Raw genomic sequence first — 24468 nt, forward strand, 5'->3', positions numbered from 1 at the left:
GGCATGGGGGTAGAAGTTGTTCAGCAGTCTTATGGCATGGGGGTAGAAGTTGTTCAGCAGTCTTATGGCATGGGGGTAGAAGTTGTTCAGCAGTCTTATGGCATGGGGGTAGAAGTTGTTCAGCAGTCTTATGGCATGGGGGTAGAAGTTGTTCAGCAGTCTTATGGCATGGGGGTAGAAGTTGTTCAGCAGTTTTATGGCATGGGGGTAGAAGTTGTTCAGCAGCCTTATGGCATGGGGGTAGAAGTTGTTCAGCAGCCTTATGGCATGGGGGTAGAAGTTGTTCAGCAGTCTTATGGCATGGGGGTAGAAGTTGTTCAGCAGCCTTATGGCATGGGGGTAGAAGTTGTTCAGGAGCCTTTTGGTCCCAGACTTGGTGCTCCAGTACCACTTGAGTTTCCATACCAAGCTGTCATGCAACCAGTCAAAATGCTCTCAATGGTGCAGGTGTAGAACTTTTTGAGGATCTGATGGCCCGTGCCAAATATTTTCAGCCTCCTGAGGGAGAATAGGTGTTGTCCTACCCTCTTCAATACTGTGATGTGTTTGGACCATGATAGGTCCTTAGTGACGTGGATACCGAGGAACTTGAAGCTCTCACTCCACTACAGCCTTGTCGATGTGAATGGGGGGGGTGTGTTTGGCCCTCCGTTTCATTCCTACGATAAGCTCCTTTGTCTTGCCCACGTTGAGGGAGTGGTTGTCCTGGCATCACACTGCCAGGTCTCTGACCTCTTCCCTATAGGCTGTCTCATTGTCGACGGTGATCAGAGCTACCACCTTTGTGTCGTCGGCAAATTTTATATGATCGTGCTGGATATGTGCGCGGCCACACAGTCATGGGTGAATTGGAGGGGACTGAGCACGCACCCCTAAGGGGCCCCTGTGTTGAGGGTCAGCATGGCGGATGTGTTGATGCCTACTCTTACCACCTGGGGGGGGTGTGTCGTCTGTCAGGAAGTCCAGGATCCAGCTGCAGAGGAAGTTGTTCAGGGTCGTTATTTTAGGGATGAGCTTGAAAGACACACATAGTGTTGAACGCTGAGCTGTAGTCAATGAACAGCTTTCTCACGTAGATGTTCCCTTTGTGTAGGTGGGAAATGGCAGTGTAGAGGGCAATAGAGATTGCGTCGTCTGTCGATCTGTTGGGGCGGTATGTGAGTTGGAGTTGGCCCAGGGTTTCTGGTATGATGGTGTTTGAGCCATGAGCAGCCTTTCAAGGCATTTCATGGCTACAGATGTGACTGCTGCGCTGCGGTAGTCATTTATACAGGTTCACTTGGTGTTCTTGGGTACAGGTACAATTGTGGTTTGCTTGAAACTTGTAGGTATTACAGACTGGGTCAGGAAGAGGTTGAAAAATGTCAGTGAATATACTTGTCAGCTGATCAGCACATGCTCTGAGTACCTGTCCTGGTAATCCGTCTGACCCTGTGGCCTCGTGAATGTTAGCCTGTTTAAAGGTCATACTCACGTAGGCCAGAGAACGTGATCATACAGTCGTCCGGAACAGCTGTTGCACTCACGCATGGTTCAATGTTGCTTGCCTCAAGCGAGCATAAAGGCATTCAAATGGTTTGCTAGTCACTGGGCAGCTCATGGCCGGGTTTGCCTTTTTTTTGTCTGTGATAGGATGTGGCAAGGCTTGCAAACTATGAGCGTCAGAGTCGGTGTAGTAGGATTCGGTTTTAGTCATGTGTTGACACTGCCTGTTTGACGGTTTCTTATATGCGTCCGGATTAGTGTCCCTCTTGCCCTCTTTGAGGGAGAAGTTGTCCTGGCATCACATGGCCAGGTCTCAGACCTCCCTATAGGCTTGTCTCGAGCGGCAGCTCTAGCTTTTAGTTCAATGTGGATGCTGCCTGTAATCCATGGCTTCTATTTGTGATATGTACGTACGGTTACTGTAGGACGATGTCGTCAATGCACCTATTAATTAATTTTATTGTAAGCAGGAATCGGAAGGCTAGAGTTATGGTCAAATTTGCCAAATGGGGGGGGGGGTGAGCCTTGTATACATCTGTAGGTGACATGCTGGTAGAAATGAGGTGAAACAGATTTCAGTTTTCTTACATTAAAATCAGTAGCCACTAGGAGCGCAGCCACTGGATAAGCATTTTCTTATTTGCTTATGACTCCTATACAGCTCGTTGAGTGCGGTCTTGGTGCCAGCATCAGTTTTCAGTTTGTGGTAGTAAATGGATACCTATGAAAAATACAAAAAAAATGTTGTATGGGTTGTTTTACAGCTTATCATGAGCTATTCTAACTAAAGCGAGCAGGAGAGACTTCCTTAATATTAGAGATTGCTCACCAGCTGTTGACAGTCTCACCCAGTTCTGAATGTCCCGTTGATAGGATAGTCTCGATCAGAGCTCGTCCAGTTTATTCTCCAGCGACTGTTTATTCGCCAATAGAAGGATAGAGACTTATTTTATTCTCACTGCCATAGTAGTCTAATCAAGGTGCCTCTATATCTTTGCCTTCTATGAGTGTCTGGAATTTGGGTCAGGTACGGAATAGTCAGTGTCTTTTGCCTCTGACTCATTGAAGTAAAGTCCTCATCCAAATCAAGGTTAGTGATAGCTGTTCTGATGTCGATCATAGGAAATGATGGCGGAAACATTATTTACAAAAAAAGTTAAGATTGGCTTCCAAATATACAATTGGTTTGGAGCCCGTAAAATGTCCGGTTTCCCGAATCATCGGCATACAGTGTTAGGGAGATTTAGGGGATCTAGAGAACTGACGGTTGTGTAAAGCCTGTCGCATGCTTCCCAGTCGAAACAATTTGTGCAAATTGTGACGTTTTTGTCCATTTTGGTGTTCGGCAGGGTTTTTTTGGGGCTGTGGTTGGTCAACTCCTGATAGCAGTGTGTCGTGGAAAGAGAGACTTTGTCATTTCTTCAAACAATCATCTTTATTTAATATCTATTCATTAATGTAATAATGAAACCGTCAGCCCAACAGCCTTGACTGTTAGGCTGATAGCCTCCCAAACAACGAGAAACACATCTAATATAGGACACTAAGAATGCTTAGTTCCACCCCTCTCAGGCAGCTCAAAGAGCATCATAAGCCACTTTGGATTAATCTTGAACCCTTTGTCCAGTCCATCTCTTTCCCAGTTACAACCACTCCACATCCTGTCCATGGAATACTTCTCCCTCAGTGCACCACTGATCATAGAATGGTATGTGGCTGTAAAGTTATCACCCTCTAGTAAAACCCATTTCCTTGACGCCCAGACTAGCTGCAGGAAGCGAGACTGGGCACCATTAAAAACCCAGCCTTAGCAGACCAGTCTTACTTTAGTTAAATATATAATCGTTCACTATTAATATAAAATAAATCAGGTCAGTATGTTATTTTTCTATCACAAGTTGCTACTGGACAGGATTCTTTAATGAAAGGCATTTTAGGGAAGTATGTAAGGCACAGGCGACTGAACGAGCCTAGCGTGCGAGGCACAGGCGACTGAACGAGCCTAGCGTGCGGGGCACAGGCGACTGAACGAGCCTAGCGTGCGGGGCACAGGCGACTGAACGAGCCTAGCGTGCGGGGCACAGGCGACTGAACGAGCCTAGCGTGCGGGGCACAGGCGACTGAACGAGCCTAGCGTGCGGGGCACAGGCGACTGAACGAGCCTAGCGTGCGGGGCACAGGCGACTGAACGAGCCTAGCGTGCGGGGCACAGGCGACTGAACGAGCCTAGCGTGCGGGGCACAGGCGACTGAACGAGCCTAGCGTGCGGGGCACAGGCGACTGAACGAGCCTAGCGTGCGGGGCACAGGCGACTGAACGAGCCTAGCGTGCGGGGCACAGGCGACTGAACGAGCCTAGCGTGCGGGGCACAGGCGACTGAACGAGCCTAGCGTGCGAGTGCCTTGCATCCATAAGGAAACAGATTTGTGTGTGTGACCTGACACGTTTTCTACCCGTTTGTGTTCTAGATGTTCGTTATTGACCAAGCGGCAGGCGACAGCTGCTCCCTGAAGGAGTTCACAATCACTGGCTCCACATACGCCCCTGAGGGACAAGTGTGAGTAGAGACCACATACATAACGAACACACACGCGTGCACACACAATGACACATAGTCATTATCAATACACCACAACATACCTGAGCTCACGGTTCCCCCTTTTTCATGGCTGTTGTCTTTTATTCCAGGTACCATGATGGTAAACCAGTCAAGTCCTCCCAGTATGATGGCTTAGTTGAGATGGCTTCCATCTGTGCCTTATGTAACGACTCCTCCCTGGATTACAATGAGGTTTATGTCCTTTATAACCTTCACTGTTATGTTCCTGCTGGTCGAAAAGGCCTGTCACATAAGCCTTTATCAGTGGTTCATTTATTATTTTGAATATCAGTAGTCTTCTCCATTATGTTGTGGATATACAAGTTAACTGTTTTTTTTGTTGTCGTTTATTGCTACTATCTGTGTGTGTGTGCGCGTGTTTTCTTCACAGATAAAAGGTGTGTATGAGAAGGTTGGCGAGGCTACAGAGACTGCCCTCACCTGCCTGGTGGAGAAGATGAACGTGTTTGACACCGACGTCAAGGGCCTGTCCAAGATCGAGAGAGCGAATGCCTGCAACTCTGTAAGCCACCGTCAGCTACTCTCTTAACCCCAACATGATTCTCCTGTGAAACTAATATAAAACTGTGTGTTGGTCCCAAATGTCAACCTATACCTTTTATAGTGCACTAATTTTGACCTGGGCCCTGATGGTCAAAAGTAGTGCACTATAAAGGGAATAGGGTGCCATTTAGGACTTATGCCTGAGTGTGGTCCAATTCCATCAGACATCCACAGGTTGTTGTTCCACTCCTTGATAAGGATGTGTTGTTGTGTGTTTCTTCACTGTGTGGTACAGGTGATCAAGCAGTTGATGAAGAAGGAGTTCACCCTGGAGTTCTCCAGAGACAGGAAGTCAATGTCTGTGTATTGCACACCCAACAAGGCCCACTCCTCCATTGGCAAGATGTTTGTTAAGGTAATTATTAGCATCCATTTACAGTATTTCTCGACTTGTAGACCATATGGACACCGGAGAAATGCCTTATATAGTGCACTACTTTTGACCAGGGCCCAGTTGGTCACTATATAGGGAATAGGGTGTCATTTTGGACACGGTTCTAGATGCCGCTTCATAATAACTATGATAAATTGTAGTATTTTGATACATGTGTTTGTGTACTTTAAGAACCGGTGTCATTTTGTAGTTATGTACAGTATGTAGGAAATGAGTAGAGGATAATGATTTATTTCCTCTGCTTTGAGTTCCTGTCTCTGTCCCTCACTCTCCAGGGAGCCCCAGAAGGAGTGCTTGACAGGTGCACTCACATCCGTGTGGGCGGGAACAAGGTGCCCCTGACCCCGGGCATCAAGGACAAGGTATTGTCAGTGATCAGGGAGTACGGGACAGGGCGTGACACACTGCGTTGCCTGGCCCTGGCCACAAAGGACAACCCTATTGCCAAAGAGAACATGGTGTTGGAAGACTCAAACCGCTTCATTGAATACGAGGTGAGGGAGTGGGGGGTCATAATGCAGTAAGAGTGACAGAAATAGCAGAGCATTTATTCAGAGAACTTATGTATTTTCAGACACCTTAAATACTTGGGCTTTTACTGTATAGAAGTAACATGATGAGGCTGCAAAGATAAGTGTATATTGCAAAAACAAAATATTTCGATCATACGGATGAGTTATCCAAATCCAGGACTCTGGTCTGACTGTCTCTCCCCAGATGGACCTGACGTTCGTGGGTTGCGTGGGCATGCTGGACCCTCCCAGGGCGGAGGTTGCCGCCTCCATCAAGCTGTGCCGCCTGGCAGGCATCCGCGTCATCATGATCACCGGCGACAACAAAGGCACAGCCATTGCCATCTGCCGCCGCATCGGTATCTTCAGTGACAAAGACGATGTCTCCTCCATGGCCTTCACCGGCCGAGAGTTTGACGACTTGTCGCCAGCTGCTCAGAGAGACGCGGTGGTCAATGCACGCTGCTTTGCCCGTGTGGAGCCGTCCCACAAGTCCAAGATTGTGGAGTTCCTACAGTCCATGGACGAGATCACGGCCATGGTGAGTGAGACGAGGTCCTCCTGAGACCTGCCTCATTAGTTTCTGTGCAGCGTTGAGCTGAAACTACACTTTGTGGTTCGGCTTTCATGATGAGCCCTCAGCATGTCTTGTAACCTCTAACCCATATGTCTAAAAGCTTTAAAGCGATCCTGTAGAAAAGTAGATGGCTAACCACGCCCTGTCCTTTCCCCATGACCAGACTGGTGATGGTGTGAATGACGCCCCTGCTTTGAAGAAGGCAGAGATTGGCATCGCCATGGGTTCAGGCACAGCTGTAGCTAAGTCAGCCTCTGAGATGGTCCTGGCTGATGACAACTTCTCTACCATCGTGGCGGCTGTGGAGGAGGGCAGGGCCATCTACAACAACATGAAGCAGTTCATCCGTTATCTCATCTCCTCCAACGTGGGAGAGGTCGTCTGGTAAGGATCACGGCTTTGTCCCAAATGGCTCCCTATTTCCAGTTAAAGCTCACTACTTTTGACCCGATAGGGTCTGAGGTCAATAGTTGTGCACTATATAGGGACTGATTGTAATTTATCACAACCCCACATCCCTCAGTAAGAAAATCAACAAATAAATGTCAGTTCCAGGGTTAACAAGCCTTCATCCTCATGTAAGTGTTATTCTACCATTCGTACAGCATCTTCCTGACGGCTGCTCTAGGCTTCCCCGAGGCTCTGATCCCTGTCCAGCTGCTGTGGGTTAACCTGGTGACGGACGGCCTCCCGGCCACTGCCCTGGGCTTCAACCCCCCTGACCTGGACATCATGAACAAGGTCCCCCGCAACGCCCGCGAGCCCCTCATCTCTGGATGGCTCTTTTTCAGATACCTCGCCATCGGATGTGAGTTCACTTGCCCTCTGTGGAGAAAAAACCTTCACAAAATTGAAATATGGCTTAAAACTATGGCTTAGTTGAACAAGTTTTTAGGCTGTTGTGTCTATCCAGATAGCCATGTGTGACTCCTGTGCTCTGCCTCTTCAGGCTATGTGGGTGTGGCTACAGTCGGTGCTGCTACCTGGTGGTTCGTCGCTGCTGAGGATGGACCCAGGATCACCTTTTACCAACTGGTAGGAGAACAATACCAATACAACGCACACACACACACTCAAACGCATAGACTTACTGAGCTGGTTTTTCTCCTCTGCCCACAGAGCCACTTTCTGCAGTGTGGTCCTGACAACCCAGAGTTTGATGGTTTGAAGTGTGAGCTGTTTGAGTCCCCCTACCCCATGACCATGGCCCTGTCTGTGCTTGTCACCATCGAGATGTGCAATGCCCTCAACAGGTCAGACTATGCCGCTACATCTTTCGTGTTACCTCTCTCTCTTTGAAGTTCCTCCACTGTTGCTTTAGGCTTGACACTAGTAGCATAATGTTGTGAGATTAATCTGGTACACATGGTCAAATGATGGACAAATGGCTCCCAAATGGGTTTTCAATCAGTGACTTAACCCAGTTGTTCTCTCTGTTTCCCTCAGTGTGTCAGAGAACCAGTCCCTGCTGCGTATGCCCCCCTGGGAGAACGTGTGGCTGCTGGGAGCCATCTGCCTCTCCATGTCCCTGCATTTCCTTATCCTCTACGTGGAGCCCCTGCCGGTGAGACTACCTGCAATAAAAATAAACCTGAGGCTACCAGAAATGATTTCTATAAGAATGAAATGCTAGTGTAACGGGTGGGATTGGTAGAGAAACTGAAAAAGCAGAAGAGGTTGTCCTCCTCACCCATGTTGCTACCTTCTCCTCTACAGATCATCTTCCAGATCACCCCTCTGAACCTGACCCAGTGGCTGATGGTGCTGAAGCTCTCCCTGCCCGTCCTCCTGCTGGACGAGGTCCTAAAGTTAGCAGCCAGGAACTACATGGAGAACTACCCTGGTAAAGAGCTGGAGAAGCCCAGCAGCAAAGGCTGCTCTCTGTCTGCATGTATGGAGGGCATCTCCTGGCCCTTTGTGGCCCTCACCCTCCCCCTGGTGCTGTGGATTTACAGCACCGACACTAACATGGCAGACATGTTCTGGTCCTGACTGACTTGAGCACAACCCCTCCCCTCTCTCTCCTCCTGTGTGTGCATAGTTAGTGTATGTGTTTGTGTAGACTTGGAGTGTGCCTGCCGAGTGTGCATGAGAAGGACCTAGTTAAACACAAACTTAAAAAATAATATTCAGAAATCTTTTTGAAATTGTGAGTGGGTGAGGCTTTAGTGTGAGTGTCAGTTTGACAGTCTCTTGTAGCTGTGGACTTTTTTGCTGGTTCAAACAGAAAATAATGTTGTCCGTTTTTGTTGTCTATTTCCTTTTTAAATTCGATTTTTTAATGATTTGGGATTATCACTTTCTCTTTCACTGCAGTACAAATAATATTTTTGCGCTGCCCTTTTCATATTAGTAAACAAATGAGATATTTAAAAGCAGTCCTTTGACCTGTACAGAGATTAACACTATTTTATGCAACTTTTTTTGTTCATCATTTTGTAAATTGTTGGAACGGATTGCAGGAGGAGTGGCTAAGAGAACGGGTAGGGTCACCTTTTAATGTTTACTGTTGTCTTCAGTATAAACTTAGAACTCTTTCAGAGCCAATGGACAAGCACTCGATAGCAGGAGGTGGGTAAGATAAGTGATTGTGTATGCATAGCTGAAAACGAAACAGAAGTATCCTGAAAATGGAAGCTACATGTTCTTTAACCTAACATGAACTGTACTGGGGTTTTCATTTATGATTTAGTTGTCTCCCCCACATCAATGTAAAAATTACCTTTATGGATTTAAAAAAACACTTTTTGATTTGAAAAGCCAGTTTTTCTGCTGTAGGCAGAGCACAGCTACCTCAATGCAATCCATTTTGCTCATTTCTAGATTATTTCCCCTACATAGCTTTAGTCTTTATTCAACATTTAGTCCATATAGTTGACACTTGATGTGTGCCCCTATTTCCTTGTGCAGAAAACAAAAATCTAATTGGCCTTCCCTCAGTGATTTATTTTTAAGGGTATTTTGTCTTTGTATTTTTTATTTTACTTGACTTTTATTACATTTATTGTTGTTTTGTTGGCAGGATTGGGTTTAGGATGTAAATGTTGCTGTCTTTGTGGGTCATAATTTTGATTCAAAGGAGAGAAAAGGCTACATAATTTTTTACTTTAAAAATACAGGTTTTCCAATTGACTACTCCAACCATGAACTTGCGACACAAGTTTTGTTTCAAGAAAAATACACTCATGAACCCTTTGAATCAAAGTGTTTTTGTCTTTCTTTACCTGGACTGCGTGAACGTGGTGTCCAGATCATTTCAATACAGTGTGGTTTTTGTATGGGCACATACTTGAATATAAATAATGTACAGTGTCTTTGAATGCTTCATCCTTATTGGGCGCAATTTAGCTGGCAGGGTGTGTTTATACAGAACTCTGATCTAAAGTATTTGTTTTCCCTCTGGATGGCTTACAAGTCTGTGAAAGGTACCATATACCTTTAGAATAGTAGTCCCAAGGAGTCCATACCATCACACTAGTATTATTGTCTACTAAATAGGTCTGCTTTTCAGCAATCCAACATGGAAACATACCCCTGTGAAGCATGTCTTTTGGTAGATGCCTTGGTTTGATTTCACTGTGTCTGTGTTCTTTAACAACGGTGTGCTTTCTCCTTCAATGCCTTCCACTGGCTTCCCTTTTCACTAGTGAGTATTCCCTTCCACCACCACACTCCTTAACACACCAATCACTTCACATCAAAAATGTACAATGGAGAGATGACCCCCTAGCTATAACATTTTGATCAACTACAGACATCAGCATATATTTTTGCGTTACATGATTGCCTTTGACTAGCTGAGACCATTAGATCAATACATTTCTGCTGTTCTTGTCCATCTGGTGCTCAGGCAGCTTTCTGCTGTTGCTGCAATTTGATGACGACCAGGGCTGCTGCTCATCAGATTGAATTAACTTGTCTGACAGGCTATATCGATTCAGGATGGGCTTTTGACTGATGAGAGGCTTTTTAAAAATGTATTCAGTGCAGACTAAAACCAGGACTCTGTCAAATGTTTTGACAGGCAGCCAATTCTGATCTCTTTTCCACTTATTGGTCTTTTGACCTATCAGATCTTTTCACATCAGAACTTTTTCAGAGCGAAAAAATATCAATGGGGCTGACTGTCTGAACGCAGCCATAGAAGTCCGAGTTAGTTGGTTATGTTGTGGTTGATATTGGAATGAGGATATTTCAAGCCATGTCTACGTCATATTCCTGTTTTTCTTTGTCACCATTCTTCTAATGGACTTTATATGAGAGTGTCTATTTTCCCGCACACCTACACTTGCAGCTTAATCTCCCACACAATCGCAGATATCAGTGTGGGTGTCAAATCTAGTGTTTTGTTGCATGGGAATATACTGGATCTAGTCTTTTGGCAATGCAGTAAAAATATATATTTTAGACATGTTTTTCTGTTCTGATATTTTGTACTCATCATATTTTCCCTTTCTCTACAGGTGATGACTAAAACCTGCCATTCCATCTAGTCTGATATGATAGCTGTAGAGACTAACTGTCCTGTTCAGCATGTGTGTTGTGGGTAGCATTACACCACGGATATCTTGACCCCGCACTGTATATCAGTGGAGGCTATAGGAGGACGGGTCCATTTGTAATGGCTGAAATGGAATGGTACAAAACATGGAAACTACGTTTGACTCCGTTCCATGAATTCCGTTCCAGCCATTACAGTGGGCCCGTCCTATAGCTCTTCCCACCAGCCTCCTCTGTATATGTGACCTTTCCAGACATGGGTACAATGCATTTATAGTATTTTCAAATGTTATGGGGAAAAATGACCAAATAGTAAGTGGAATGATATGGTGTGGGATTGGTGGGTGGGGGTTTAAATGACTTCTTATATCGTGGTTAGACTTGGGGGAAATGGTGCCGTTTTGGATTCTTACATGCATGGGAAGCCTTCCATGTCCCTGACATTCCTCCCTGCGTCTTCCTACCTTCAGTATTTCATACCAGGTTGACTAGTTTTATATCCATGTACAATACACAGTAGTGCATGCCCTCCAGCTGTGAGTAGCCATGCAATTTATCTAGATTTCTATAATAAAATATTGTACAGAACTGCTTGACACAATAATAAATTTTACAGATAAATACTACAGTATCACTAATACTATTAAGTGTTTATCACTGATCATAAACATTTCCTATTGTTTGGGAATTTGCACAGTACTGGGCCAGAAGACACTGATTGATATCTGTGGAGTCTGAACTTTAACAATATTACCACTCAACTACTAATAGTTGTGAGAAACCAGGACAGAAGACTGGCTTTGATTTATTAGTGACTTGCAATATAGCTGTGTTCTATACCTGTTGAATAAAATAGTCCCTTTTTGTCTTATCATGCAATATCATGAAGCTGCAGTTAAACTGATGTGTTAACATAGTGGGGAGTTAATAGGAACATCTGTACATTTGATTGATCATTACCTGTGCTCAATGATTGTAACACGCATCACTGAGATTGTGATTTCAGTTTAATAAACTATTGTAACTTTAGTTGGGTCTATCATTGTGTCTTGTAGTCTGAGAGTGCCAGTCTTTGTGTTGTCATACCAACTCATTGTTTGCCAAATGTGTTTGACTTGGCAATGGAGTTGGCAAGTGTGCAAATACACTAAACAAAAATATAACTGCAACAATTTCAAATATTTTTCTGATTTACAGTTCATATAAGGAAATCAGTCAATTGAAAAAAATCCATTAGGCCCTAATCTATGGATTTCACATGACTGGAAACCGATATGCATCTGTGGTCAGCAGATACCTTAAGAAAAGAATAATAAGGGTGTGGATCAGAAAACCAGTCAGTAGTGGGTGTGACCATTTGCCTCATGCAGCACATCTTTGCATAGAGTTGATTGTGGCCTATGGAATGTTGTCCCACTCCTCTTCAATGACTGAAGTTGCTGGATATTGTTGGGAACAGGAACACGCTGATGATCCAGAGGATCACGAAAGTGCTCAATGGGTGACATGTCTGGTGAGTATGCAGGCCATGGAAGAACTGGGACATTATCAGCTTCCAGTAATTGTGTACAGATTCTTGCGACTTGGGGCAGTGTATTATCATGCTGAAACATAAGGGGATGGCGCCGGATGAATGGCACGACAATGGGCCTCAGGATCTCATCACAGTATCTCTGCATTCAAATTGGCATCGGTAAAATGCAATTGTGTTGTCCGTAGCTTATGCCTGCCCATACCATAAACCAACTACCACCATGTGGCACTCTGTTCACAACGTTAACAGCAAAATCACCAACACAATACCATACACATTGTCTGCCCGGTACAATTGAAACCGGGATTACTCCGTGAAGATTACACTTCTCCAGTGTGCCAGTGGCCATCGAAGGTGAGCATTTTCCCACTGAAGTCTGTTACAATGCCTAACTACAGTCAGGTCAAGACCATGGTGAGAATGACAAGCATGCATATCAATCAAATCAAATGTTTTTATGAAGCCCTTTTTACATCAGCAGCCTAAAACCACAAACATTAAGAAACGCAGATGTAGAAGCACAGTGGCTAGGAAAAACTCCCTAGAAAGGCAGGAACCTAAGAAGACACCGAGAGAGGAACCAGGCTCTGAGTGGTGGCCAGTCCTCTTCTGGTTGTGCCGGGTGGAGATTCTAAGAGTACATGGCCATTAAGGCCACATTGTTCTTTAAGATGTTCAAGCGTTCATAGATGACCAGCAGGGTCAAATAATAATCACAGTGCTTGTAGACCGTGCAACAGGTCAGCACCTCAGGAGTAAATGTCAGTTGGCTTTCAGAGGTCGAGATAGCAGGTGTGGTAGAGAGAGAGGATTGAAAACAAGAGGTCCGGGACAAGGTTCAGTAGCACGTCCGGTAATCAGGTCAGGGTTCAATAGCCACAGGCAAAACAGCAGAAACTGGATCAGTAGCACAACCAGGTGAACTGGGGACAGCCAGGAGTTTTCAGGCCAGGTAGTCCTGAGGCATGATCCTCGGGCCCCAGTCCTCAGAGAGATGGAGAATTAGAGGGAGCATACTTAAATTCACACAGGACACAAGATAAGACAGTAGAATTTCACCAGATAGGACAGACTGACCATAGCCCCCCGGCACAGTCTATTGCAGGATCTTTCATTTCAGCTCATGACACTTTGGACCAACACTTTTTACATGTTGCGTTTATATTTTTGTTCAGTATAACTAACCCAAGATAGTTAATCTGTGTCGTTTACAGTGGGAGAAAATGAAGCATAGTGTGCAGAACAAGCAAGGTAGGCGGGTTGTAACATATTTCCGTTAGGGAATGCGTCCTCTGTGAAGTAAGCTTGTGCACAAACTCAAATCAACCTTGCATTCCTAAACAACACAATTTTTTACAATTTAGTGCACTGTGTTCATTACATATTCTAGTTTTGGGAACAGGTATTTTTGGGGAATTGGTCTTTTGACCAATCAGACCAGTTCTGAACAAATATATATATGTTATGATTGGTCAAAAGACCAATTAGGTTGGAACATACTGGGGTATGTTACGTTTAATACTGGATCTCCGAGGCATGCGTGGAAATCGTGAATCGGGTGCCGATTCATGCCTGGTTCACAGTGGTGGAAAAAGTACCCAACTGTCATACATGAAAATGACTGAAGTAAAGGTAAGAGTCACCCAGTAAAATTCTACTTGAGTAAAAGTCTAAAAGTATTTGGTTTAAAATATACTTTTAAGTATCAAAAGTAAAAGTATAAATCATTTCAAATTCCTTATATTAAGCAAACCAGATGGCACCATTTTTATTTATTTATGGAAAGCCACGGGCACACTCCAACATTTAGACATAATTTACAAAGGAAGTATGTGTGTTTAGTAATCCGCCACAACAGAGGCAATACAGATGACCAGGGATGTTCTGTTGATAAATGGGTGAATGTAACTAACCTCAGCAAAAAAAGAAACGTCCCTTTCTCAGGACCATGTCTTTCAAAGGTAATTCGTAAAAATCCAAATAACTTCACAGATCTTCATTGTAAAAATGTTAAACACTGTTTCCCATGCTTGTTCAATGAACCATAAACAATTAATGAACATGCACCCGTGGAACAGTCGTTAAGACACTAACAGTTTACAGACGGTAGGCAATTAAGGTCCCAGTTATGAAAACTTAGGACACTAATGAGGCCTTTTTACTGACTATGAAAATCAACAAAAGAGAGATGCCCAGGGTCCCTGCTCATCTGTGTGAACGTGCCTTAGGCATGCTGCAAGGAGGCATGAGGACTACAAATGTGGCCAGAGCAATAAATTGCAATGTCTGTACTGTGAGATGCCTAAGATGGCGCTACAGGGAGACAGGATGGACACCTGATCTTCCTCGCAGTGGCAGACCACGTGTAACAACACCTGCACAGGATCGGTACATCCAAACATCACACCTGCAGGACAGGTAGGACAGACATCACCGGCAACAACGTCTCCTATGGGCACAAACCCACCGTCGCTGGACCAGACAGGACTGGCTAAAAGTGCTCTTCACTCATGTGTCGCGGTTTTGTCTCACCAGGGGTGATTGTTGGATTTGCGTTTATCGTCAAAGGAATGAGCGATACACCGAGGCCTGTACTCTGGAGCGGGATCGATTTGGAGGTGGAGGGTCCGTCATGGTCTGGGGTGGTGTGTCACAGCATCATCGGACTGAGCTTGTTGTCATTGCAGGCAATCTCAACGCTGTGCTTTACAGGGAAGACCTCCCCCTCCCTCATGTGCTACTCTTCCTGCAGGCTCATCCTGACATGACACTCCAGCATGACAATGCCACCAGCCATACTGCTCGTTCTGTGCGTGATTTCCTGCAAGACAGGAATGTCAGTGTTCTGCCATGACCAGCGAAGAACCTGGATCTCAATCCCGTTGAGCACGTCTGGGACCTGTTGCATCGGAGGGTGAGGGCGAGGGTCATTCCCCCCAGAAATGTCCATGAACTTGCAGGTGCCTTGGTGGAAGAGTGGGGTAATATCTCACAGCAGGAACTGGCAAATCTGGTGCAGTTCAGATGCACTGCAGTACTTAATGCAGCTGGTGGCCACACCAGATACTGACTGTTACATATTGTGACCCCCTCTTTGTTCAGGAACACATTATTCAATTTCTGTTAGTCACATGTCTGTGGAACTTGTCCAATTTATGTCTCAGTTGTTGAATCTTGTTATGTTCATATAAATATTTACACATGTTAAGTTTGTTGAAAATAAACGCACTTGACAGTGAGAGGACGTTTCTTATTTTGCTGAGTTTATTTTCCTGTCCTGCTCAGCATTCAAAATGTAATTTTGGATGTCATGGAAAATGTATGGAGTAAAAAGTACAATATTTTCTTAAGGAATGTAGTGAAGTAAAAGTAGTTAAATATACATAATAAAGTACAGATACCCCCAAAAACGACTTAAGTAGTGCTTTGAAGTATTTTTACTTAAGTATTTTACACCACTGCACTTTCAGAACAACGTTCAAAACAACAGGAGACTCGGAAATCTCTGACTTCCGACTTCAGTACGTTCAGAACAACTGGGAAGTCTGGGAAAAAACTAGCCTCGACTGGGAAAAATCGTTTTGAACGGTCATCCAACTCGGAATTCCAACTCGCGAACTCGGGCCTCTTTGTAAAACTCCTATTGTCTGATCTGAATATCACTGACGTCATGATTTGACCTTGTAAATCATCAACGATGTCCGAAGCTTCGTTTGATCATGCTTTTTAAAACCATGTGTTGAAAAATGCGAGATCCCACTGATTTCGCCTTGTTTTCGGTGCTTTATTCAATTGAACTGCTTTCAAACACCCACCTGTACAGGAAATCGTACTTCTAAATATATTTAGGAATTTGTGCAAGGACTTTCACCTGACTGGTAGTTCACAATGGGAACTATGGAACATTCAGGGAAGTGAGGGTATGACGTCGAATTCTGCTTTAGGAACACTATTTTGAAAAAAGCTTTTGTCTGAAGCATCCTAAATAATGTCATAGATTACATTTTGGAAAAATTTTGAAGGCAAAAAACGAAAGTATGATGTGAATTTAGAAATCCAACTGAGTGTAGGCTATTAAAACCAAATATTTACCGCTGCACCACGGATTAGTGGAGACAAACTCTTAATAATCACACATTGCTAGATATTGCTGTCCAGCAGATGTCACTAATATGCATTGTGAACAGATAATGAATCACCTAGTAAATAACCTATTTTTGACACAACTGGCTGGAAAGCCTCAATGCTTCAGGAAGCTTCATTTCCTCATCTCTCTCAATTCAATTTAAGGGCTTTATTGGCATGGGAAACATATGTTAACGTTGCCATAGCAAGTTAACTAGATAATAAACAGAAGTTAAGTAAAGAATAAAAATGAACAGTAAACAGTAACAAAAGTTCCAAAAGAACAATGACATTACAAATGTAATTTTATGTGCAAATAGTTGAAGTAGAAAAGGGAAAATAAATAAACATGGGTTGTATTTACAATGGTGTTTGTTCTTCACTGGTTGCCCTTTTCTTGTGCCAACAGGTCGCACACCTTGCTGCTGTGATGGCACACTGTGGTATTTCTCCCAATAGGTATGGGAGTTTATCAAAATTGGGTTTGTTTTTTCAAATTCTTTATGGATCTGTGTAATCTCAGGGAATTATGGGTTCTCTCCCTCCCTCTTTCAAAGTCACTAAGATCTCTTCTAGCCATGCTAGCCAAAACAATGGGCAACTGATCCTAAGCATTATGGGATGCTCATACACCTGTGTGGAAGCACCTGCTTTCAATATACTTTGCATCCCTTATTTACTCAAACGTTTGCTTTATTTTGGCAGTTACCTGTATGTATGTAATATTGTTAGCATGTCAGCTAATTAGATTGGACATAGAAAGCAGTTATCTAAAGTACTTAAGTAAAAATACTTGAAAGTACTACTTCCGTCATTTTTTGGGGTATCTGTACTTTTGATAACTTTTACTTCACTAAATTCCCAAAGATAATAATATACTTTTTACTCCATACATTTTTGCTAAAACCCCAAAGTACTTGTTACATTTTGAATGCATATCAAGAGAATATTCCTGGTCATCCCTACTGCCTCTGATCTGGTGGACTCACTAAACACATTCTTCATTTGTAAATTCTGTCTGTGTTGAAGTGTGCCCCTGGATATCCATCAACAAAAAAAAAGGTTCCATTTGGTTTGCTGAATATAAGGAATTTTTATCTATTCATACCATACTAAAGTATATTTTTTTCCACACTAGAAAGTTACTATTGTACTACAACTACTGTACTCCTATATTGTGGACTTGTCGATTTGAATTGAGTTTATTTAAGCAATACGGCCAAGGGGGTGTGGTATATGCCCAATATACCATGGCTAAGGGCTGTTCTTACACATGATACAACACGGAGTGTCTGGACACAACCCTTAGCCGTGGTATATTGGCTATATATCACAAACAACTGTTTATCAACGTAATTAGAGCAGTAAAAATAACTGTTTTGTCATACCTGTGATATACCACGGCTGTCAGCCAATTAGCATTCAGGGATCGAACCACCCAGTTTAAAATAATCATTAGCCTACTGTATCCACTTTACGTGAACAGCCCACAAGGTGGCATTGTGGTGTCATATTAGGCATTCCGGAAGTGCCATTTGCCCAGAAGTATCACACCTGCACGGCGGGTTGATTTCAATTACTGTAGTATATAATTCCCATTTTCTCAGTCCATATGAAGAGAATAATGCAACAATAGATTGTTAACTCTCCATTCTATCATCTTAGCTGCAATGTTCAAATACAGACAGATATAAATGGAATATAGGCTACATCCAAGTTTCGCTTAGATGATTATGCTTATAGGATTTACTGAAATATCAATAAATGATCTACTGCCTGATCATTGTTATGTTGAATACAGATGAATACATGTATACCTTGTCTCTTTAATTGAACGGAAACCGAGCGCAACCACTGTCAATCATATTCCGTCTGGCCCCTCCCTTTCCTGCAGCGCTCTGTCTCCAGTACGAGACTGGAACACGCAACCACAGGGGTCCATAGGCGATGAACGGTGAAGATCTGGATAAACTGTACACTAACAATGAACCGCGAAAACATGGGATAACAAGGCAAAACAAATGATAATTTATCCTCGATTCGGGATAGGAACAAGATAAAAATGAATTTGTTGTGGGGAAACCATCATTCTTTATTTTCTCTCATTTTATGCCATTCTCCTTGGACGCTGAGCTGGTATAAAGATCTAGGAACAGCTGGAGCCGGTGATCATGGAACAGGGATGTTGTCATCTGAGTAAACGAAGTTAATCGATTATGGAATATATGGAAAAATCTTGACTTGAACAAGACAATGAAAAGTAAGTAGTTGGAGAGCCATTATCACTTTCTCATCACACGGGAGTTCTATATCCAGAAGATCATCCGCTCAGATTTTTTTCTGGAATAATGCAGAAGAGGCGAGACCATCATCAAATATGATTCGTGTCTGACACATTCCCAGGTTTGAGTGATAAGCCCATTGCTATTGTTGACGATTAAATATATTGTCACTGCGAATCGGTAACGAGGTGATAACACTTAAATTGTCCGTTTTTGAACTGGTTTAACATACCATTAATATGAATGGTATTTTTCTATAGTAGTTTCTCTAGGTACATTCAGATTTTTTCCCTATCAGATACTGTATGATAGACGAGAAATAACGAGCCCCGTAGACTACTGGTGACATCACCCCAGTCAGATCTACTGCTGTACAGTAAATATCAACAATGGTAGAGCCTGTGGGATTTATTGAAGCATGGAAAGCGCAGTTCCCCGAGTCGGACCCCCCAAAGATGGAGCTCAGGTCAGTGGGGTGCATCGAACAAGAGCTTGAGAAGTGCAAAGCCTCCATCCGGCGGCTAGAGCTGGAGGTGAACAAGGAGCGCTTCCGTATGATCTACCTGCAGACGCTGCTGGCCAAGGAGAGGAAGAGTTATGACCGCCAGCGCTGGGGTTTCAGGAAGGCCCAGATGAACGAGGTAGGGGACCAGGCAGGGCTGGGCGCTGAGTCTCAGCAGCCACATGTGCAGGAACAGGGGGAGCGGAGCCGGTTCCAACCGGTGGGGGAGGCTAGGTCCAAACCTAGACCCCCTCCAGCCCGGAAGTCAGCCTCCCACGGAGACGGGCTGGAGCTCCAGTCTGCCTTCGAGGTACCCCAGCAGGTAGAGCCCTGTGAGACAGACGGCCTCTCGCCCTCCAAACAGAAAGGAGGTATATCCCCTCGCCGCCAAAACCCACCCCCAAACAAGGACTTACTGTCTGACCCCAATGACAAGCTTGGCATGGGACTGGGGGTGGCAGCGCTGAGGTCTAACTTTGAGAGGATCAAGCGGGCCAACTCTCACTCTGCCGGGGATGGAGGGAAGAGCCAGGAGAAGCAGCAGCCCTTCTACACCAACATGGACTTCCACCATGACAGGGGCCTGGTCAGGGTCAATGACCGAGACGTCTCTGACAAGATCAGCACCCTGGGCAGCCAGGCCATGCAGATGGAGCGCAAGAGATCTCTGCACTCCCTGCCAGGCAACTTGGCCACTGTGGCAGGTGAGCTCCGCACTCGGCCTGTCTACAGGGGGCGCTCTACAGAGAGCACCTGTGGGTACGATGCTGAATACGAGGATGGGGACCCCAACCCACGCCACCCCAAGGCCAACGGTGGCAAACAGCCCCCTCCACCCCCATGGCAACCCTCTGACTTCCAGCCTTACACCAGCGTCTACGTCGGCGGGGTGATGATGGGCGAGGGTGGGGGGGATGGAAGAGGGGGCGTCATCATGAGGGACCACATCGGAGAAGAGCACCACCTGACCTGGCCCCGGCGCTCCTACTCTCCCGGGAGCTTTGAGGACGTGGGGGGCGGAGGCGGCGGCTACACACCAGACTGTAGTTCCAATGAGAACCTAACATCCAGTGAGGAGGACTTCTCGTCTGGCCAGTCCAGCCACGTGTCACCCAGTCCCACCACTGCCTATCGCCGGCCCTTCAGGGAGAAGAGCCGCTCACCCTCGCAGAACTCCCAGAACTCCCAGCATTCGTTTGACAGCAGCAGTCCCCCCACGCCTCAGTCCCAGAAGCGCCAACACCAGCAGGGCCACGTGGTCATGTCCGAAGCTACCATTGTGAGCGTCCGTAAGACTGGCCAGATCTGGCCCCCACTCGATCCGAACTCCACACCGGCCAGCAGAGCCTCCCATGACAACAGTTTCCATGGAGACCTGGGTGAGTGGCGGCTGCCCTCTAATCTTAGCTCTAGTCGCTGCTCCGTTCATGTCTGGAGATTTAAGAGGCTGTTGCACGCTGACCGCTGCCTGGCAGGGTTGACTGACTGCCATGTATGGAGGAAGTGGGATGTGTTCATAGTCTCATCATACACACCGGTAGGATTTAGTCTAGAGCATCTAAACTAGTGAAATCTAATGGTTTCAATTGCAATCTCACAACTGCTGGTCCTGGAATTGGTGTACTTGATTATTGTCTGTAGTTTCTGGTACTTTACATGTTCCTTGGCTGAAATGTCAGGTTTGACCTCCTGACTGAGACAAACCATAGAAACCTGCCTACTCGGTGATGTCTTCACTGTCTGTTCATTACACGGTCATAGCACCACTAAACCTTGTGAGACATGGGGCTCCTCCTACAAATCGCAGAACAATGAATTGTGAGCATTGTTTTCTTTTGTCTGGGTAAGCAGCTTTCCCCTCCTCATTCACTCTTCTCTCAGTGCATTTTGACGTTGTTGTCTTCTCCACCTTGTCTCTGAGCAGGTACGCTCTTTGTGAAGAGGATAGAGGGATACATGAGCCTCAAAGTGTGTGTGTCACTCAGTGCCTGTGTGTGTTTGTGTTTATACCTGACTGTGTCTTCTGAGTGGCCTTGTGTAGGAGAGTTACCTCTATCTTCCTGGAATGTGAGTTCAGTTGAGTGAATAACAAATGCAGTCAGTCCGAGTTGAGACATGGAGGTCATCCTCAGACAGACGCTTGGATCCCAGGGTTCCGTGCGTGGAATTCCAACCACAGGTGTCTGTGAGCCTCAGCCAGCCAACTATGGGAGACAGAGGATGTGTCCCAAATGCATGCCATGTCCCCTATGTAGTGCACTACAAAAGCAGTGTACTATATGTGGGAAAGAATGCCATTTGGGACGCCGGCTGAGAGAGGCTTTTGACTCAGTCCACGACTATTTCTGAAACCCAACCAGCTTTTTTCTAAAAAGCTTTTACTGTAGTCCTGGACAAAAGAAAGCTATCTCTTCCCCTCTCTCTCTCCCCAAACAATCATCTTCAGTAATATCTTTAACCTGTTCGTCGCCTCCAGGCTCAATTATGGCTGGAGCTAACAGAGTGGTTAGCTCGGAGCTAGAGGCTTGGGCGGTTGGGTTCAAATGCGCTAGCTGCAGTGGTGTCATGTGACGTGGCTCCTTCTGACCTGGTTTCCCTGGGCTTTCTGCTGACAAGGTGAGTGGCGTTTTAGAGCCCGCCCTCCCGCAGCAGCCCTGGCACCCTATTAGAGCAGACCGAGCTGTGGGTCGTTGATCAAGCTGTGGGTCGTTGGCAGCAGGCACCTGTTCCTGTGCCAGGATGAGCCCTGTGTGTGTGCAGAGAGGCAGATAAGACTGTCTGCTCTGCTCTGCTCTGATGGTGGTGGTGGTGGTGGGGGGGGGGGGGGGGGGGGGGTTAGTGTGCAGCAGCTGCACCCCTGTACTGAGGGTGTGACAGGAAACAGACTCTCTCTCGCTCCAGCACTGGTGATGTTCTCTTTGATTGGGAATGATCTGTATTCTGCGAGTCAAAAATATCTCCTTGTATTCTTAATCATTTCAGAGTCTTCATTACTGTTGACCCATTTTCATCTATAGGGACATCATTCATGATTGTTGAATTCAGGCCTGTAGGGTATACCTGCTTTGCTTCCAGTGACATGCGCTCACACTTGTAAAGATTGAAAGTGATGAATAGCCACCCTCTTATTGAAAATCCCTCCACAAACAGTGTCCATCTCTCATTTCTCTGGCCTTGCTCTATGCTAGACTGGCTGGCTGGCTGGCTGCAGGCAGGCTGCACAGTAAGAGGCCTAGCATGTGGCTAACGCTCTTACTCCTTCCCAGCTGTGATCTGTGGGATTATCTCACTCTTGTCTGGTCTCTTTGTTTTAGTACATTTCACACAACAATAGGCAGAGCGGGGTCAGCTACAATGCCACAGACAATGTGGGAGATTTTGCACTCATGTATTTGGGGGATAATCTGGATTTTGAAATGTATGGAATCTGTTAGATGACGCTCCTGGGACGGAGAATGTTTCCTGATAGTGGTTGGCTGAGTGAGGATGATGGTGAGGAGGATGAGGAGGAAGAGGATAAAGCTGAGGCAGAGTGCAAGGCTGATATATGGTTTCTTGCTTCACTGGTCAGGGATGCGGGGGCTGTAGAGGCACAGATGGGAAGAGCTCTCCCGTTGCGTAACAGAATACACACACACAAACAAACTCACACACATCTTGGGGCTGTAAGCAGTGGGTTTGTGTGCGTGCGAGTGTGTGTTTGCGTGAGTGTGTGTGTGCCCAAGCGTACATGTGAGTGTATGCATGTGTCATGACCAGGTGCTGGAGGCTGTTTGTTCGTTCTATAGCTAGCTGGGCTGTTGGATTCCTCCTCCCTATGCTGGACTGAGTGTTCACAGTGAAATGGTCCTCTAGCAGAAGGCTTTTCTCTTAATGGCTGCCCTGACTCTGGAGAGAGCGAGAATACTCTCTGTGGACGATTCAGGCCATCTGCTAGCTTGGGCTTCTCTCCTCGTCCTCTCTACTCACTCTCTTTTTCCTCTTCTCCACTCTATGGTCTATCTCTCTCCCCGTGGTAGATGGCCTTGGTGTAAACACCAAACTAATTGTTCCATCATGTCCCTTTGGCCTGTTGGAGTGGGTGTTTTTCAGGATGAACTGTATTCATGGTGGTCAGTCTAAAATGGCTAATCTTTAGATTGAGAGAGAGAGAAGGAGCGTGAAAGATGGAATTAGAGTGAGTGAGGGAAGACAACTTCTCCTTCTCAGTGCTCACATACAAGCGTCATTCAACGGAGAAGAAACCAGGAGAAGCTTGGGCTGACAAAATGTTCCAAAAATGTGTAGGATTCTAAACACAGGTACAGACAGCTAGCTTTCTCAATGTAGTGTCAGGGAAGCAGTACAACTGACCAGATGATTTCATGATTTACGTTCAGTCAGCTTTCTGACAGACCCTCTTCCTCATGCATAGCCTGAAATAGACCTTCATCTCACCAGCAGGAGAATGGAAGGAGATTTTCTTACACAGCTAGTTGTAGCGATTCACATTCCAAGGAAAGACTTAAATTGATGAAATACAGAACATGAAAATTGGGACACACTCACTTAAACTATCAAAAGAGAGGGGACAGAAATAGTCACATGGAAATGTAAGACTGAGGGAAGAAGTTCAAACTGAAAGAGGATGAAAGAGTTCAGGTGAGATATAGAGAAGCTCATAATCTTGGCTACTAAGTAGGTGTATTTTAAAGGGAGTGAAAGAGGGCTCCTCAAATGTAGGGATTATTTGAGGCAGCCTATGTTGTGTTTGTCCAATTCAATTTATCCTCTTTGGTTTACCGATGGCCTCATAAGCTTCATATCATTATCTCTGTGACCTATTTGACATGGGTAGGGGGTAAACTGGTTAAACCTACAGATTGGGTGGAATTAGACACACATCTAGGGTAAGTGTACTTATTAAGCCACATACCCGTTAAACTCACTTCCATCTTTGGATTCAAATAATGACCTTTTTTGTTTTTACATTTCTGCTGTTTAGTGTTTGTTTCAACTAAATAAACAGTTCCCACTAGTGGCCATTTTCAAATACTTTATGTAATATTAAGAGATTGTTGTGCTGATGTATGCACATGATAACATATTTCATGGGCAGTAATGACTATTTCTTGCCAATTGAATATATGGGTTTTTCATGCCTGTATGTCACAGTCACACAAAAGCAACATAACTTGCAACTGCATCAAGATAATAGATTTTAAATTAACCTTCCATTGTATACATAGATTACATTTGTGTAAATTTGACATTTATCTCAGGTGGGCGTAAAAGGTACAGTAGCACCAAAAGCACCCCCTCTATGCAGAATGTGAATGGCAATAAATACATATTGTTCAATATGATTAATACTAACTGTGTATATTTATACCCCAAACCATTGGTTTCCAAATA

At 45.0% G+C, this 24468-nt stretch overlaps 2 protein-coding genes across 3 annotated transcripts in view; both read left to right on the forward strand.

Moving 5' to 3' along the window:
• The window catches only part of LOC124049027 (sarcoplasmic/endoplasmic reticulum calcium ATPase 2-like), a 50038-nt gene extending 38378 nt beyond the window's left edge, over window positions 1-11660 (forward strand). The window contains exons 10-22 of one of the 2 annotated variants that reach the window (XM_046370314.1): window positions 3954-4042; window positions 4174-4276; window positions 4476-4607; window positions 4884-5003; window positions 5318-5536; window positions 5760-6095; window positions 6295-6515; window positions 6737-6939; window positions 7081-7166; window positions 7251-7384; window positions 7578-7695; window positions 7848-7974; window positions 10595-11660. In XM_046370314.1, coding sequence (XP_046226270.1) covers window positions 3954-4042; window positions 4174-4276; window positions 4476-4607; window positions 4884-5003; window positions 5318-5536; window positions 5760-6095; window positions 6295-6515; window positions 6737-6939; window positions 7081-7166; window positions 7251-7384; window positions 7578-7695; window positions 7848-7974; window positions 10595-10605 — 1899 coding nt within the window. In that variant the 3' untranslated portion in view covers window positions 10606-11660. Of the gene's footprint in view, window positions 1-3953; window positions 4043-4173; window positions 4277-4475; window positions 4608-4883; window positions 5004-5317; window positions 5537-5759; window positions 6096-6294; window positions 6516-6736; window positions 6940-7080; window positions 7167-7250; window positions 7385-7577; window positions 7696-7847; window positions 9446-10594 lie in introns of those variants that run through there. The other variant, XM_046370313.1, reaches the window with a different exon arrangement.
• A 6576-nt stretch (window positions 11661-18236) lies between these two features.
• The window catches only part of LOC124049029 (breakpoint cluster region protein-like), a 154171-nt gene continuing 147939 nt past the window's right edge, over window positions 18237-24468 (forward strand). Inside the window, exon 1 of the mRNA XM_046370315.1 lies at window positions 18237-20453. Within this exon, the coding sequence (XP_046226271.1) occupies window positions 18962-20453 (1492 nt within the window). The 5' untranslated portion in view covers window positions 18237-18961. The remainder of the gene's footprint in view (window positions 20454-24468) is intronic.

Source organism: Oncorhynchus gorbuscha, linkage group LG11 (assembly GCF_021184085.1).
Source record: "Oncorhynchus gorbuscha isolate QuinsamMale2020 ecotype Even-year linkage group LG11, OgorEven_v1.0, whole genome shotgun sequence".
Classification (NCBI taxonomy): Eukaryota; Metazoa; Chordata; class Actinopteri; order Salmoniformes; family Salmonidae; genus Oncorhynchus; species Oncorhynchus gorbuscha.